This window comes from Pan paniscus, chromosome 9 (genome assembly GCF_029289425.2).
Source record: "Pan paniscus chromosome 9, NHGRI_mPanPan1-v2.0_pri, whole genome shotgun sequence".
Taxonomy (NCBI): domain Eukaryota; kingdom Metazoa; phylum Chordata; class Mammalia; order Primates; family Hominidae; genus Pan; species Pan paniscus.
Genome location: NC_073258.2, coordinates 90,204,583 through 90,223,440, shown reverse-complemented (window position 1 = coordinate 90,223,440; position 18,858 = coordinate 90,204,583). Strand labels below are relative to the sequence as shown.

Sequence of the window (18,858 nt, the reverse complement as noted above, 5' to 3'; positions counted from 1 at the left end):
TGTGGTACGTATGTAATTTTGATACATGGATAGATTGTGTAGTAGCCAAGTCAGGGCTTTTAGGGTATCCATCACCAGAATAACATACATTGTATGCAATAAGTAATTTCTCATTATTCACCCACTACCTAGCCCCCCTGCAACCTTTCAAGTCTCCACTGTCTATCATTCCATAATCTACATCCATGTGTACACATCATCTAGCTCCCACTTTTAAGTGAGAACATGAAGTATTTGACTTTCTGTGTCTGAGTTATTTCATTCAGGGTAATGGTCTCCAGTCTGATCCATATTGCTGCAAAAGTCATTATTTTGTTCTTTTTTGTTCCTGAACAGTATTTGATTATGTGTATATACAGTATTTTCTTTATCCAGTCATCCATTGATGGACACTTAGGTTGAATCCATTTCATTGTTATTGTTCTGGTGTGAGCTTTGCTTACTGCCTATGTGAGTAGTAATACTTTGGATAGAATCTTCTTTTTTTTTTCTGGTGGGCTTAAAATATTCAGTAAACCATGCTATCTATAAACAGATGTGTTTTTGTCTGGACTTTGTTCTTTTATTTACAGAGTGCAAACAGAGTAGATTTAGCATAATTCTTACGGGCCTTAAGTTTTTCAGAATGGTAAATGAGCATTGGCTTCAACTTAAAGTGACCAGCTACATTAGTACATAGACAAGAGTTAGTCTATCCTTTGAAGCTTTGAAGCCAGGCATTGACTGCTCTTTTCCAGCTGTGAATACCGTAGATGGCGTCTACCACTTGATGGCTGTCTTGTCTACATTGAAAATCTGTTGTTTAGTGTAGTCACCTTCATCTATTATGTCAGCTAGATCTTCTGGATAATATACTGCAGCTTCTCCATCGGCACTTGCTGCTTTGCTTTGAACTTTTATATTATAGAGATGGCTTCTTTTCTTAAACCTCATGAACCACTTCTTCTAGCTTCAGACTTTTCTTCTGCAGCTTCCACATCTCTGTCAGCCTTCATGGAATAGAAGAGAGTTAGGGCCTTGTTCTGGATTAGTCTTTGGCTGAAGAGAATGTTGTGTTGTGGCTGGTTTAATCATTCAGACCACTAAAACTTTCTCCATATCAGCAATAAGGCTGATTTGCTTTCTTATTATTCATATGTTCACTGAAGTAGCACTTTAAATTTTCTTCAAAAACTTTTTCCCTTGCATTAGCAATTTGGCTCACTGTTTGGCACAAGAAGCCTAATTTTATGCCTATCTCAGCTTTCAACATGCCTTCCTCACTAAGTTTAATCATGTCCAATTTTTGATTGAAGTAAGAGACATGCAACTCTCCTTTCACTTGAAACTTAGAGGCCATTTTAGAGTTGTTAATTGGCCTAACTTCAATATTGTTTTGTCTCAGGGAAGAGGATGGTCCCAGGTAAGGGAATGAGAAGGAGAAATGGTTGGTAGTTGCAGTCAGAACACACACATTTATTCATCATTGCAGATAACTGAAAGTAAAAGAATTTGTAGCTTTGTAACATAAAAAAAGTTCTGTAAAGTTGAAAAATGAGTCAAACAATTAGAATGTATTTCATTCACAACCACTGTTGTATGTATCTACATTGAGATTTTTTCCTCATTTTTCTGATTGAAATATGTTTTAAGACCTAAAATATGGGTTACAAAGCAACTTCCTTGCCCTATAAAATTATACCATATCACAGAGTATTTACAGATCATTGCATAACCAACATAGATCATAACATCACTAACATGGACTCATTGTGCACTGGCTAGTGTGAGCTGTGGTAGTTTGGATTTGGACTTGGGTTTCTATTTAGTCAACATAGTGTCCCTATAATCTTTAACTTCCTGTTACCAAGAGACATCTAACAAATAATGAAATATGGAAATGTATGTCCTTTATATAGGTGAAAAATATTCATGAAGAGAACTGACTGGTTCTGAAATGTATATGTGTATGTATGTATATGTTTAAAGGAAAGGCATTTAAAAAATATCACCTGCAATGGTGCTTGGGAACACTCTTCTAAAATACAAGAATGTTCATTAATCAATTTTTACATTTGTGAGCTCTTATTTGACCCACTGTCAAAGCCAGGGCATCCATTCTCATCAGGATGTAATTGTAGACATTGCTCCATGAAAATTCTCAGAACATGAATAGGTGTGACAGTTGTCAGAAAGAGATAGATGAGTGGAAAGGAATAAAAAAAGAATGTGCATCTAATACAAAATGCATATTGTTGATTTATAGGTTGGAGGAAACAAATGGAGATAAAGAAACAAGTTTTATTGCTAATAAACTCTGAAGGATTTAGGTTCATAACATATGTAGACTAGAGAGTAGTTATAATATATTTTTATCCTTGTAAATACAGCTTGGACATGTAAAATGATTAAGTGCATCTGGTATAATTTTATCCACAAATTACTTGCAACCATTTTGGCAATTAAACCAGCAAAACATGACCCATTGGCTCTGGAAGTTTTAACCACAATGTATGTAAAAATATTGTGAAAATACAAGAATAAACTGTTTCTACTTGGTTCTCATAAAGATCAAGTTCTCTGAGCTTCCTAATATCGGAACTGTTTAGAGAGAGGAATATCATTTATGACAAATTTTAGAGCTGTTCTTTTTTGACTTGGTTTGCTGCCAAAGAACAACCTTGATTGTTTGGACAATAAAAGCAATGTCCTACCTCAATCTCATTTCTAATGGGCTACGTAAAAATGACTTCAAATGGTGATTTTGGGTAATACCCTTAAACTGCAAAGCCTCAGATGACCTTTCCACAGTCTGTTCTCCAGCTAATCCTCCTTTCTCTTTCCTAGCCAAGTTTTGAGTTCTTCTTCAAGACATCATCTATCTTTAATAATTTCTGTTCAATCTGCATGTCTGTAATGTACTTGTCATCTGATCCTGAGCCAAGTTATTTTATTTTATTTTACTTTATTTTTTAGACAGAGTCTCGCTCTGTTGCCTAGGCTGGCGTGCAGTGGTGCGATTTCGGCTCACTGCAAGCTCCGCCTCCCGGGTTCAAGCGATTCTTCTGCCTCACCCTCCTGAGTAGAAGGGTTTACAGGTGCTCGCCACCACACCGGGCTAATTTTTGTATTTTTAATAGAGACAAAGTTTCACCATAGTGACCAGGCTGGTCTCAAACTCCTGACCTGGTGAACTACCCATCTTGGTCTCCCAAAATGCTGGGATTACAGGTGTGAGCCACTGTGCCTGGCCCAAGTTATTTTTGTTTATAATAGTAACACATAATGAACACTACACATCCAGGAATTGTGCTTTATATGCATTATTAATTTAATTCTTACTATTCCTTTATAAGTTAGGTAGTACCGTTTCCCTAATTTTACAGATAAGAGGACTGAGATTCAAAGAGGTAAATGCCCTACCCAAAGTCACATGGCAGAGCTGGGTCTCCAATCCAGATTTGTTTGGCCCCTCAAATTATACTTAACTTAGAAGTGGTGGGTCATTGAGGGATTACTCCCAGGTAGCTGAAAACTGTGTATGTGTGGAGCACGTGTGTGCATGCAAGTGCAAGCACACATACACTTGGAGTCGAGGTATAAGGAGAAATGTGGACAGGGCCTAGAATACCCTTTGTTTTCTGAGGCAAAGTCTCACTCTGTCACCCACGCTGTAGTGCAGTGGTGCCAGCACAGCCCACTGCAGCCTCAACATCTTGGGCTTAAGTGAACCTCCTGCCTTGGCCTCCAGTGTAGCTGGGACCACAGGTGTGTGCCACCAGGCCTGGCATATATATATATATATATATATATATATATATATATATATATGTATATATATACATGTGTATATATATGGCATATATATATATACATATATATATGTAATTTTTTTTTTAGAGACATAGGTTTTTTTTTTTGTTTTTTTGAGATGGAGTCTTAATCTGTTACCCAGGTTGGAGTGCAATGGTACGATCTCTGCTCACTGCAGCTTCTGCCTCCCAGATCCAAGAAGTTTTCCTGCCTCAGCCTCCCAAGTAGCTGGGCTTATAGGCATGTGCTACCATGCCCAGCTAATTTTTGTGTTTTTAGTAGAGACAAGGTTTCACCATATTGGCCAGGCTAGTCTTGAACTCCCGATTCTGGTGACCTCCCGCCTGCCTTGACCTCCCAAAGTGCTGGGATTACAGGCATGAGCCACCACACCTGACCAGAGACATAGGTCTTATCACTTTGTTATCACAGGCCTGGTCTTTGTTGCACAGGCTGCTCTTGAACTCCTAGCTTCAAGCAATCATCCTACCTCAGCCTCCCAAAATATTGGGATTACAGATATGAGCCACTGCATCTGGCCTGGACTGCCACTTAAATGACCTTGGACTTTGTTGTAAAGACATTGAAGACCTATGAAAGGATTTTAAGCCAAGGAGAAAGATAATTAGACTTACATTTTTATAGATTTCTCATGAAACTAGAGAGGTACATGAGGTACCGCATGGGGCCATCACACTAGCTAGTGGGCAATTTCATATTCAGGCAGGAAATGATAATGGTTCGTACTGTGATAATAGTAATATGGAAGATCAGATAGATGTCTAAGGGTGTTTGGAGGCATAATTAACAGAATGTGATGACTATTATGCAAGAAGGAGAGGAGGAGAGAGAGGGAGAAGGAAAGAGTTTTGGGTGGCTTCAAGCTTTTTCCCTTGAGTCACGTTCAGGTTTAAGTCCTCATGATTGAGGGAGAGTGGCAATCTGAGCATCTTTATGTTGACTTTTTGTTCTGTATTACAAATGATGATAATGGAGATACCTTCCTTCTAATGTTGCTTTGAGGAATGCCCAATGCATGACACAATTCTTTCTTGTAAGTCTTTGTGATATTTAAATAAAATTATAGAAAGCACCTGGCCTCTTGCAAAAGTGAATTCTCATCACCATTCTCATTGTCAGCTCTGTTCTGCCATTTCTCAAAGCGATTGCTTGCCTCAGGGCAGGGGGAAAGGCTCTGCCATGTGGGCTGCTTTTATATCTTCAATCCATTCTAAATCCTGTCAGAAGGAATACATTGTCCTGTCTGGTAGACGTGGCTCTGGGTGATATGCTCTGCTTAGATTAGTCAGGAAGGAGCCCTTTCCCTTGTGTGTCTGCCTATTTGTGGTAGTGGTTATTCCGGTACAGTTTCTACAAGCACAGTAATTCATAAGATTTTCCACAGTATACATAATGTCTTTCATTAAAGAATTACTGTATTTCATCTTCTAATCCTTAAATTTAGGCTTTCTTTTATATAGTATGTGAAATTCGAATACCTGGATGGCAAGAGATCTAAAAGGTAGTATTCTGACTAGAGTGTGGAATGTAGTTATAAGAATGCCTAATGCTACTGATGTTTGCAAAACTAGGCAAGTAGGATGTCCGAAGGACGCTGGTCTATCAGCAGGTAGTGGATCCCAACCCCTGGGCTGGGATTCACAGGGCTAAACCCTGTCATCAGGACTGTAAAACTGAGGCACTGCTTAAATTGTAAAGATTTTGGCTCAGAGATCTAAGTCAAGAAGCTGTGTTAGCGCAAGACTAATGAGCAAGCAATAAACAAGCCTTAGTGCTGACTGAGAGCACAACTCATTCCCGACTCAGATAAGAATTGGTTGAAGGATAGGGCCAAGCCGAGTCTATAGCTGGAGATTAGGTGGCTAAAATTTCAGAACAAGTTGGGGATGTAGCCACTTTCTGGAGATAGATTAAGCACAGGTAATTCTCCATCTAGTGCCTTTGAGAGCCATTTTCTTTCTTTGTTACCCCATCCTGCATTCAGCTGCCATACATCTTTTCAGACTCTTTAGTTTTTACGTTTGAGGGATTTTTGTTGTTTATTTGGGTTTTTTTTTTTTTAATTTTTAGGCAGAAATTGTCAGTCGACAAAGTAGCCTGAAGTCCTTCCTTTCTTAAAAATCTTATATTAAATGTATCCATTCATAATGGTTATTGGAACATAATTTTGTTAGCATGATTATTTTATGGGGACTCCTTGCCAAAGAACTTTTTTCCTTACAGACTTTAAATTAATTAATTTGTAAGGCCTTGACTGAATCATTCAGAATTCCAAGAGATAAACATCAAATTGGTTTTTTTTCAAACCATGTTCCTTTTAACATGAGATTGCATTAGATAATAATTACAAATTATTGTAAGTGGGCTTGAGTTCTTGATTTGGCTCTCAGCTTGAACATTACTGGTACACAGAAATGCTGCTGATTTTTGTGCATTGACTTTGTATACTGAAACTACTGAAGTCATTTATCAGTTCTCTTGGCAGAGTAGGTTTTTCTAGGTATAGAAGCAAATCATCAGCAAAGAGAGATAGTATGACTTCATTTATTATTTGGATGCCTTTCCTTTCTTTCTCCTACTTGATTGCTCTGGCTAGGACTTCCAGTGCTATGTTGAATAAGAGTGGTGAGAGTGGGCATCCTTGTCTTGTTCTGGTTCTCAAAGGAAACACATCCACCTTTTGCCAATTCAGGATCATGTTGGTTGTGGGTTTGTCATAGATGGCTCTTATTATTTTGAGTATGTTCCTTATATGCATAGTTTATTGAGGGTTTTTACCATAAAGGGATGTTGGATTTTATTAAAAACTTTTTCTGCATCTATTGAGATGAAAATAGGTTATTTGTTTTTATTTATGTTTACATGCAAAAACAGAAAACTAAACATTGGGTACACATAGACATGAAGATGGAAACAATAGACACTGGGGAATACAAGATGTGGGAGGGAAAGGTGCAGGGATTGAAAAAATTACCTACCTGTATTGAATGCTGCTGTACACTGTAGAGTACAGTATTGGTTGTTTAAGTTCATGGTCATGTGCCTGGCTGGAAGCTGTGGCAGCTGCCCAGCATCATGAGAGAATATTGTACCAAATACTACTGGTACAGGAAAAGGTCAAAATTCAAAATTTTAAGTAAAGTCTCTATTGAATACATATTGCTTTCACTCCATCATAAAGTCAAAATATTTAAATTGAACCATCCTAAGTTGGGGACCCTCTGTAAAATCACCGCCTGTACCAGCTCACTCCTGATCCTCCTTACCTGCTCTATCAGCAACATCAGTAGCTCCTGGGGGAAAGGTGAAAACTACAAATGCTCAGACTTCTGAATCAGCAAGTCTCGGGGTAGGGCCTAGCATTCTGTGTTTTAACAAGCCCTACAGGAAATTCTGATACACAGTAAAATTTGAAAGCTATCAAGGGAGAACCATCGTGGGCTTTTTAAACTCACTCCTTTTGTTTATTGTTTCTATTGATATGATTATCTCCTGAGACTAGAATGGTCTAAAACTGCCATACCATCCTCTCCTGAGGAATAGTTTATCACACTCACTTTTTTCCTACATGAAGAGAGAATTGTTAGATGATAATTGTCCTGGAAACTTTTTTTGTTTTTACCTTTATATAATACCCCTCACCAAAATAATTGGTAATTGTAAAGATTATTATCTGATTATTAACAAACTAAGCTTTGGAGTTAGACTCAGAATGAATTTAGTAAAAGTCATCCCCCCTTAATATAAGTGTGACCTTAAGAAAATTATTTAACCTTTTTGAGTTTTAGTTCCCAATGCAATAAAATGGGCATTATACTTTCCTATGAAAGTTGTTGTGTGGATTAACAGTGAAGATATACATAGAACATTCAGTACCAACCTTGGATTGAATGTTCGGCGAAGAGTATCCATTGTTAATATAGCTTATTTTAGGTTTCTGAGGTAAGAGTCTCAGGCATGTCTTGAAAAAGAAAAAATTTTTGGACACTGAGTTTTACTCTGTCACCCAGGCGGGAGTGCAGTGGTGTGATCATAGCTCACTGCAGTCTCAACCTCCTGGACTCAAGCCATCCTCCTGCCTCAGCCTCCCTAGTACCTGGGATTACAAGCATGTGCCACTGTGCCCAGCTAATACTTAAGACAAGGGTCTCATTTTGTTGCTCAGGCTGGGCCCAAAATTCTGGCCCTAAGTCATCCTCCTGCCTCAGCCTCCCTAAGTGCTGGGATTACAGGTGTGAGCCACTGCACCAGACCCTTGAAATTTTTTATTAATTAAAAGAACTGTTTAAAGTGACAGATGATCAGAGAAGATTTTAAAAGGCAAATATTTTTCAAAAATTTACACTTATATGAACATTAAATGTTGTAAATTACAAACCTTTACTTTTAATAATAATATAATATTTATTATATTATTCTTAAATATTTAATATTTATCAGGTTCTTACTATGTTCAGGCACCATGTTAAAAGCTTTAACAAGTATATTCACATTCAGCCACATAAAACAGAAATGTAGCTTGAAACTCATTAACCTTAATAAAAGATTTAAATCAGTTTTTTTAAATGTAAATAAATTCTACTTTCAAAGGAAAAACTTAAATGTCAAAAAATGTTTATATACTTTTGAGTGGGTCAGGGAGGAAGATATCTCTTATTCTTAGAATTATCTTAGATACACAATCCTTCATAAAGGATCTTTTCATTAGTTATCAACAGAAATTTAAAAATATGTGAAGTTGATTTCATCTCTACTATGTTATAGCAAGATTTTAAAGAGTTGCCTTTAATTTCTACAATCTGGTTACATATATTATGATAATAGCAACATAACATTCTTTTAAAGAACATGTACTATGATAGGGAGAAAGTCACTGCTCATAAATGAAACGCAGTGTATTTCACACATATTAATCAGATTAAATATGTAAAAAAGGTTTAAGTAGTTTCCGTTTCCATCTCCCTCAAAAAACTAGATGTCAAGAAGTAATCAAATACTAGTAATTTTATCTTCTTATTTTTTCCAAGAAAAGCAAAATTTTCTCTCTCCTGGTACCAAAAAAAAAAAAATTTCAAATGAAAAACAACTGATTCTCTAAGGGCCTTGAAACCAAATTCCCACCTACATTTCCCAGCTCATACTGGACTTAGCCCATTTCTTGCATCAATACTGGGCCTCCCAGAAGGCCTGTCAGTATACTGTAGGCACTCATTGATACCGTTAACAAAATGTATTTCTGATATTTGTGTGGCCCTCTACAATTCTTAGCACACTTTTTTTCTGTAGCATCCCAACTTATTGATCCTTTTATAGATGAAAGAAATCCAGTTTAGAGAGGAAAAGTTATTTGTCTGGAATCCCAGCCTTGGTAAATGACTAGAACGCTGAGTTCTAGTCGTCCTGTCCAAAGTTATTTCAAAACACCAAAGAGTAGCTTTGTGGGGAGTGGGGAGGGTGTGTGTGTGTGGGTGTGTAGCTCAGAAAGCAGACAAGTAGGAAGGAGGGGGCAGTGGCCAAAATATAGTCACATAGCCAAAACAGATGCAGGGAGTCTGAGAAACGTAGTATTATGGCTGGACTTTTTGCTTCCCTGAATAAAATTAATTGTCTGTTACTAAGAAAGAATGGGAGGATGAATATTATATGAACAATTAGCATTTCTATTGCAGTTAAGAAGGATTTCTCTATGCTCTCTCTCTCTCTCTCTGTCTCACACACACACACTTGAATATATAAACATGATCAGAGTAATTAGAGCTGCAGAGCTTCCTTTGTGATTGTCCTTTACAGCTAAAGAGCTATCAGTTCGTAAGTAAAGTTCTATACTTATGAACAACCAGGGCAAGAGGAGGGACAGTGTTAGATTCTTTTCCTTACTCCTACTGTTTTTCTGTTCACATAGTAAATGTTTAAATAAGTATTTCCAGTACTGATCTAGCCATTGAAAAAATGTTTATTGAATTTAGACACAGTAAAGCAATTGTTACTTTAATTTAGTCATATATAGTAATCTAATATGATCAGAGCTTTAACTTGTCCTTAGCTACCTGGCATGATCATATTTACATTATCCTATACTTTTAATTAATGGTTCCCTCAGAAAAGGCACATTTAGAAACAGACGTATTTATTTTAATCTTGACACTTCATAAACAACATTTGCTACTCCTTTAGGCTAATCACTGTGAGAAACCATGAAATAAGGCCTGACCCATCACGAAATCTAGAGATTGCATTCAGCATGTTTGCTATATGGTACAGAAAATTAATTTCACTTATTTTCATTTTTTTCCCACCTTTTTCTGACTGCTCTACAGGCTGTATATTGATGGTCCTTTTGGAAGTCCATTTGAGGAATCACTGAACTATGAGGTCAGCCTCTGCGTGGCTGGAGGCATTGGAGTAACTCCATTTGCATCAATACTCAACACCCTGTTGTATGTCATTTTGATCTATTTTGTTAATCCAAATAGAGAACTGCCAATATTTCCGATATCTCTCTTTTTAGTATAAAATAATTCCTTATTGAATTATTCTACTTGTTGATCAAGGACCTCCATTTCCTGATTGATGAGGGGAATAATTCAGTGATTCTCAACATGTGGTCTGTGGCTCCTAACATATTCTCTTGTAGAAAGATGTCATATCACAGTTATGCACTCCTCTGTCCTTTTCCTCTGTTAAAAGTCATTCGCCTCCATCCTTCATTTTCTATGTCCTCATCAGCGGTAAGTGGTTCTACTCATTCATTCAGTCAACAAATATTTTTGAACACCCATGTGCCAATAGGTCTTACAGGTATTGGGAAGACAGCAATGAATGAAAACAGAGTCCCTGACCTTAAAAAGCTTACATTCAAATGGGGCAAGTAAAAAAGAAAACAATGAGAAATGTAAATAAAATTATTTCAGAAAATATTAGAATTATGACAAAAGGTAGACATTAATAGGTATGGAAATAAAGGGCTGGGTTTATTGTTGAAGTATGGTCAGGCTTTTCTGAGATGACAACTGAACACATCATTCCTTCATTTATTACTTAGCAAATTTACAACAGAATAAAGAAAGTAACTTCAAAGGTGAAATTGTGGCCGGGCACATTGGCTCACACCTGTAATCCCAGCACTGTGGGAGGCCGAGGTGGGTGGATCGCTTGAGGCCAGGAGTTCAAGACCAGCCTGGCCATCATGGTGAAACCCTGTCTCTACTAACAATATAAAAATCAACCAGGCATGGTTGTGCATGCCTGTAATCCCAGCTACTCCAGAGGCTGAGGCATGAGAATCTCTTGAACCTGGGAGGTGGGGGTTGCAGTGAGGGGAGATGGCGCCACTGCACTCCAGTCTGGGTGACAGAGCGAGACTCTGCCAAAAAAAAAAAAAAAAAAAAAAAAGGTGAAATTGTCTGACCAGGAAATACTAAACTAAAACTTATTTTAGTTTCAGGATTATAAGCAAAAGTTAATTGATTGATATTCTCATGAAAACACAAAGCAAAATGAAAGTAGAAAGTTATTCTCAAATCTATTCCATTTACTATTTTTTTGCAGAACCAAAGAAGCAATAATAAATTTAAGTGATGTGTTTGAATGATATTTTATTTCAGTTTTAAATACTAGATGTAAATTTGGTACTTTCTGGCAGTTCTTAGAAAAATTATCATGCTCTAAGCCAGAAATAGTTTGTTTCTGACAACACATTACAAGTTATTTGGACACCGAATGTTATGAAAAAGGAAGAAAATTTTCTTAACCTCAAGCCTACTTTATAAATGGGGATCCAGACTTGGAATTATGAGTTGCTGGAATGCATTACATCGTACATGATTGTGAAATCTCTTTCTTTAATGATTTTTAAGAGGCGATAAACAACCAAGTTTCTGGAATGGTTTTGGCTCATTTTGCCAAAAAGCCAGGGCAAGACTGAATGACCTTTGGAGCCCTACTCAGTCTGTGATAGAATTCACTGAAAGTTGAAAACTTGTTTTTTTCTGAGATGCAGAGCCCAATATTATTCTGGTCCAGTTCAGTTATGGCCTTCAACTGGAAATGGATGATATGCATACTTGTGAATATTATTCACACTTAAATTCATTTAACACTTAAACACCTAAATTCATGAAGTATGTCATATCCTTGAGTCAGTATATTGCATATTAAATTCATTTAGGTCTCGTGCTATCAGACACTGCAATGTAAATGACTGATTTTTCTGTTGGTTTCTATTGGATATTTCTATTGGTTGCTTACTAATGAAAAGGAAACTTTCAAAAATATACGAATTCTTTAATATTTGTGTTTGCCATCCTAATCACTATCATGTTATTTTCATTTTAAAGGGATGACTGGAAACCATACAAGCTTAGAAGACTATACTTTATTTGGGTATGCAGAGATATCCAGTCCTTCCGTTGGTTTGCAGATTTACTCTGTATGTTGCATAACAAGGTAACATTAGGGTTGGTTCTAGTTTTGCAATTTTTCAAATTAAAAATGTTATAGCTTTTATATTACAAAAGCAATAAATGCTTGCCGTAGAATAAACCATAGAAATTATGCAGATAAGTAGCAAGGAAAGAAATAAGTCTCTTAAACATAAAAAATCAGAGATAATATCTGTTAGCAATTAGGCACACATCTTTTCAGATATGGATATTTGTGAGTATGCATATATATCTAATATATTTTAACATAGAAACATTCATTTCTATGTTTTAACATAGGGTGTTTCACATAGGAATGTATGTATATGGCTAAAGGTGATGAGGGAAGACAATGGAGGGAAATACCAGAAGGCTCCTGCTGTAACACCTTCCATCCTTTGTTCTGATAGCACTTACTCTTGATTGCCATCTTTAATACTGCAAATCACCAGACTTTTTGGTATACTATACAAATCTCAACAATCCCAAATTTTGTGTTTTATTTTTTGCAGAGATAAAGCAGGAATCTTTTCCTATCCTACCTGTAACATTTGACCTATTTATCTTTATTCACATTATACAAGTGATACACATATGTATCCTTGCTACAAATATTTCAAACAATTCTGATAAAGTAAAATCCTCTCTTACTACCTTCCCTACCTAATCTACGTAAACAGAGGTAACTCTTAAGTGTTCTATAAATTATATCATACTATTTATATTGTTTATGCAAATTCCTTTATTAATTGATTACTATGTTTTGACTATTTTTTGGTATTAGTGCATCTAGAACTACCTCATTGTTTTTCCCTGTGCCAACAATTAGAGATGATAGACCCACCTGATTCTTTTAGAGTATTTCATTGTATAGATATATCTAGTTTACTGAACAATTCTCTAATGTTAGATACTTTTTTATTACAAAGAATGCTGAAATGGATATCATTATATATACCTCTTTGTGCATGCATTCACTCATTCAGTCAGTCATTCTATCATTCAGTGTATATTTATTAACTGCTTACTATCAATCTGAAACTATTCTAGGATCTGAAAACTCATCAGGTGGCAAAATAAAACCAAGTTTCTGATCTCATGTGGTTTACATTCTAAGGGGGCAAGATAGACAACAACCAATAAATACATCGAGCATCAGGTTCTGAGATTCAGGTTAGGACAAAGAAGGAAGGGAAAGTAGGAGTAAAGCAGCGTAAACAGTAGAGAGTGTGTTAATTTATATTGCATGTTCAGGAACAACCATCAAACAAAATGCTATAATACCATTTGAGCAGACTTGACTGAAGTGAATGAGCAGACTAGACACATATTTTGGAGAAAAGAAATCAAGGTAGAGAAACCTAACTTCATAGGCAAGGGCTCTGAGGCAGCAGTATGCTTGGTGTCCTGAAAGAAGAGAAAGGAGATCTGTGTGGATGAAGCAGAGTAAGCAAGAGAAAGAATAGTAGGACAGGCAATTAGAGAGGTAGTGTCTGTGCTTTTCTGGGAAGAGGTGGATTACGTAAGTCCTCCTGACTTTATGCAAAATAAGTAAATAAAAATAAATGAAAACATCGGTTCTAGGTATGTACCTAGAAGAATTAAAAGCAGGGAATTGGGCAGATATTTGTATGCCAATGCCCATAGAAGCATTATTCACAATAGCCAAAGGATGGAAACAACCCAAATATTCATCAATAGTTGAATGGATAAACAAATTATGATATACACATACAATGCAAAACTATTCAGCCTCAAAAAGGAAGGAAATTATGACACATAGTACCTGGGTGAACTTTGAAGATATAATGCTAAATGAAATATGCCAGACACGAAAGCAAAAATATATTATGCTGTCACTTATAGGAGGTCCCTAGAGTAGTTTCATTTGCAGAGGCAGGAAGTAGAATAGTCTCTACATATGCATCCTTGCTAAAAATATTTCAAACAATTCAGATACAGTAAAATCCTCTCAGGTTGCCAAAGCCTTCGGGGAGGGGGAAATGAGGGGTTATTGTTCCATATTTTTTTCTAGACTATTTATTTTTGCAGGTATGTTTTTGCCTCGTGCATTTTTGTACAAGAGAAACCAGAGCCCATTGCTGAATAAGCGGAAGGCAGGAACAGGAAAAAGTCTCTATTTGTTTTGTTTTATATTTGCTAGCTTGCATAAATTAAATCACTATTGTCTTTTTTTCTCAAGAAAATCATGTTCTTGATGAGTAAACTGGTACAATTTTGAGACTCTTAAGGAATAAAATAAGGAGTATTTCAGAAGGACTAATATTTGTATAGCATTTAGCATGCTAAATTTTGTATCTATAAAGATAACAGAAAATTATTCCCTACCACTACCACCATCAGAACTAATTAATACCAAGAGGCCAGATTATTAATGTTAGAATCTGTTATATATATTTGTGTGTATGTATGTGTGTGTGTATTCATTTTCTTATGGATATTGACTATGATAAGCTAGGTTGTGTTAAATTCTAGAATCACATATGTTAGAATAGGAGAAAATCTGAGTATACCCAGAGAATTGTAATAAGTCTATTCCTTTTTCTGTCCTCTCAGTTTTGGCAAGAGAACAGACCTGACTATGTCAACATCCAGCTGTACCTCAGTCAAACAGATGGGATACAGGTATGTGGTTGATGTTATCGTAAATTAAACAAGCCTCTTGATAATAGATTTACTGTAGGAGCTGTGGTGGAAGAAAATTCCTGCAGGTGGTTCAAACAGAAGTTTCCTAGAGGAAAGTCTCCTTTGGAATATGTCCAGAAAAGTCATAGCTTGTCCTTGAAGTCAACCATATTATGCCTTCCATTTGTCCTTCTCACAGGGAGCTGGGGCAGACTCAAAAGGTCTGATCTTTTGAGTCTGCCCCTCCCCTCTTCACTATCGCCTCAAGTTCTTCTAAAATTCAGATTACACATGAACAGCCTTGTGATTTCTTTTTATTGAGGGAATGTTTTATGTGGAGAGAGAAGATGAGTTTGTATACAATTAAGCTTATTTCTAGACAAAGAAAACTAAAAAATGATGATAGCCATCATGCATTATTTATTTACTGTTCTAGGAACTATGCTAATAATTTCACATATATTAGTTTATGTAATTAAAACAGAGTCAAGCAGTAAATGTTATTCCCATTTTGCAAGTGATGAAACTAATATTTGAAGACAACATTGAAGAGCTGGACTGGTGTATAAATCTAGGCATGAATGCATTCACAAATTTTATTTTAGTACTTTTTGTCATACATTTTCACAATACTTCAAATACAACATTTGAATGTTTTCAGTTACCTCAAAACTAATCTAACTCTAATTTTTCCAGTCGTATTTCTACCCTACTTGGTATGTTAAAAGTATTTCATTTTACCAGTCTCATGAAGTAAGTCAATATCAGTTTTCCTCCTGGTATTGCAATAATTAAGGTATGAAGCATAATTTGCATCTTGTTCTCAGTTTGCCTGCCTGGGACTCAGATACTTCCTCCTTTCTCCGCAGTTCACTCTGACTCTTCACATTGATTTAGATCTAATGCTCTGTTAATTGCAAACAGGAGCCTGTTCACAGCCATTTGTTGATAGACCCAATTTTGGAGTTCTGCTGTCTTGAGCTGTCTTGTCTAGGATTATTTCCCCAAATTTACGGTGACAATTTGTAGTATTTTACTTATATAATGAGCCAAATATGACAAATGTATTTGTGGTGCCAAAATACTTCAATGTTGAAGTCTATGTGCTGAGCCTTTTTGAGATTGACCAATTAGAATTCATTCTTTGTCTTACATTGCAGTTCTTTAAAGATGAAACAACTAACTGAAGTCTAAGAAAATTAGCCATTTGTCAGAATGGCATTCAAGGAGATTAGTTCTGACAATTAATTCATTTAAAAATCAAATTTTTCTACCTTTTTACCAGAATAGATTTTGTTCGTTTGTTTAAAAACAAACAAATGGAATTCAAGGAGATAATGAATTTTAAAAGAAAGGAGAAAGGAAATGATATTTTGAAATAATTTTACGTAATAGGTTGCCATTTGATACTTACATTCTTTATATCACAGCAATTTGGTGGGAAGCCGCAGCACCAGAAGAAATGATGTTAGAGAACTGGGTTACTTAACTAAATATCGAATAACGTAGTGCTTTCTTTTTGGCAGAAGATAATTGGAGAAAAATATCATGCACTGAATTCAAGACTGTTTATTGGACGTCCTCGGTGGAAACTTTTGTTTGATGAAATAGCAAAATATAACAGAGGGTAAGTACTATACCTCAAAAATTTGATATGTGGCTAATAAATTAATGAAAATATTTTCAAATAATTACATGAAGTTTGAAAATGAATTGGCAATGAGTTTACAAATGACAAATTCACTGAAACACTTTCACTATCAAAGGAAGAAGTAAGGCAGGTATCGTCCTACATTTTTGTAATTCCAAATAATTAAAGTTTGGCTTAGAAATAGTCTACAATGTATTTATGAACTAAACTCTCCTATCTGATTATAAATTTGTATAGGCCTATATTAAAAATGGGTATTCGCTCCCACAGCATATATCAGGTGATCCTAGGAAAAGTTTTCAAAATCAAGTTTCCAAACAAAGAATTTTACAATTAGTTCTAATAATGAATTCATTTAAAAATCACATTTTTTGTACCTTTTTTTTTTACCAGAATGAATGTTTTTTGTTTGTTTGTTTTTCAAAAAACTCTCTGCATTGTAATATGCAGTCTTTAAACCTAGAATATTTCCAAAAATATTATTTAGAAACTATAATTTTATAAAGAATCTTGTTCTTATGGACTACGTGTCTATGATCTGAAGAAATTACTAAGAAGGAAAGCTTCCATTTCAGGGCACAGACCAGCCAGCCCATTTGTCTTTTGTAAATTTGTCATAGTGCAGAGCACTGATCTATAAGAATTCTAAGAAGATTTTGAAAACTATATAACCACTCACGTATTTTTAGGTTTACATCTAAATAGTTTCATCATAAGTTTACACAGTTGTAAAAGATGTGATTTCTAACACATTGCAGATATTGACATTTTGTAATTAACATAATTTCTTTAAACATATCCACTGGAATATAAATACAGCTAGATGATACTGTCATTTATTACAAAAATACATAAACTTCTTTTAGCAGTTGGATGTTTTACATCATTCTTTTTCTTTCATTTAAGTTGTATTTCTGTCCCATTAACCCATATAATTTTATCAAAATTCAGTTTATTTTTACATTTGAACTAATCATATTTTTATTGCTAACCTAATCCTAATCATACTTCTGCAAAAAGAATGAACATAAATTAAATATTTCATTTTAAAATTGCCTGTAATCATAAGACTCTAGTGTTAATTTTTACTTCTGGCTTGAGTTATCATTTCAATTACTTTATATAGTTGAACACTTCATAATTTTAAAAATATATTTTTATAAACATCAAAAGGATATTTGATTATAAATGTACAGGCCAGCTTATTAAATGGATTTTTAAAAAAAATCCAATTTAGGAAATCATGGATGAATATTGTTTATTGAAGAAATCACTGATTCAAGATGATCCCTATCTCTACCTTCAAAGATTTTGTTTTAGAAGTTACAGAATGGAGGCTGGGAAGCAAAATTTATGAAGGAATAACGTTACCCATGTGATTCAGATTACAGTCATGTTTAAAACACTTTTGTAGTATTACCCTTCCCTTGATGAAGTAGTTTTGGGATGAAGATGTAAGCATGATTTACAAAGCAGAACTTTTTTGTAATATTCAGAGCTGAAATTTAGAAAAAAATGATTTCAACCCACTTTTGGCTATCTTCCTTTCCCATCTTTCTCCAGTATCACCCATCTTAGATGTGATAATCTTGTCATACTCATCTGTCTCTTGCTATGCATTGCAGACATGTTCCTCTTTAGTGCCATTTACTGACTTCTGTCAAGAATTTTTTTGTTGATTTTCACTGTATATTGCTGAAAACTGATAGCTCTTTGGCTGAATTCAGAAACCAAATCCCTAAAGAGCAGATTATTTACAGGGAAATAGATTGAGCCTGTTGGTTCCTATAGTTAGTTCTCAAGAAGTCTCATTTGTTAGGCTGTTTGTGTTTTAGAGCGATTTGTGTGTGTGTGTATATATTTAGTAGTTTGTTCTTTTTCTGGAAACAATGGAAAACTGGTTTAAGAAGAGCAAATGTGCACCATCTGCTGTTGACATTTTGTACAACACTTTGACTTTGTGTATTGGTTCTCAGGCAGGTGCCTGAAATGTGTTTACATTTTCTGAAGGATTTTTATGTAGCATACTTAGGAAAAGAATGGATCAACATTCTTCAGGTCTCATTAACTGGACAAAGGCACTGTGTAAATGGATGGTTTCACTTACAATGTAGCATTTTGATTAACCTCATGCACACAAATTGCTGAAAACATATAGAGATAACAGTAGGGAAGACAGGCATATAAGTTAAGATTTTAAAATATCATGGGTTGGGCAACACTTTTTATCTTTCAGAAAGTGATTACTTATTAAACCAGTAGGCATTAGGTTAGTATACTATGTAGAATACAAATTTAAATTGCATTAAACCCTTCTGGCCCAGAGGT

At 35.4% G+C, this 18,858-nt stretch overlaps 1 protein-coding gene across 3 annotated transcripts in view; it reads left to right on the top strand.

Moving 5' to 3' along the window:
- Positions 1-18,858, top strand: part of NOX4 (NADPH oxidase 4) — a 214,223-nt gene that overhangs the window by 139,015 nt on the left and 56,350 nt on the right. For 2 of the 3 annotated variants that reach the window (XR_010113373.1, XM_034933513.3), the window contains exons 14-17: positions 10,131-10,250; positions 12,150-12,258; positions 14,811-14,879; positions 16,406-16,506. Coding sequence is in view for 2 of the 3 variants with exons in the window: in XM_034933513.3 (XP_034789404.3) it covers positions 10,131-10,250; positions 12,150-12,258; positions 14,811-14,879; positions 16,406-16,506 (399 nt within the window). In the remaining variant the exon portion in view is untranslated. The remainder of the gene's footprint in view (positions 1-10,130; positions 10,251-12,149; positions 12,259-14,810; positions 14,880-16,405; positions 16,507-18,858) is intronic. The other variant, XM_063608227.1, reaches the window with a different exon arrangement.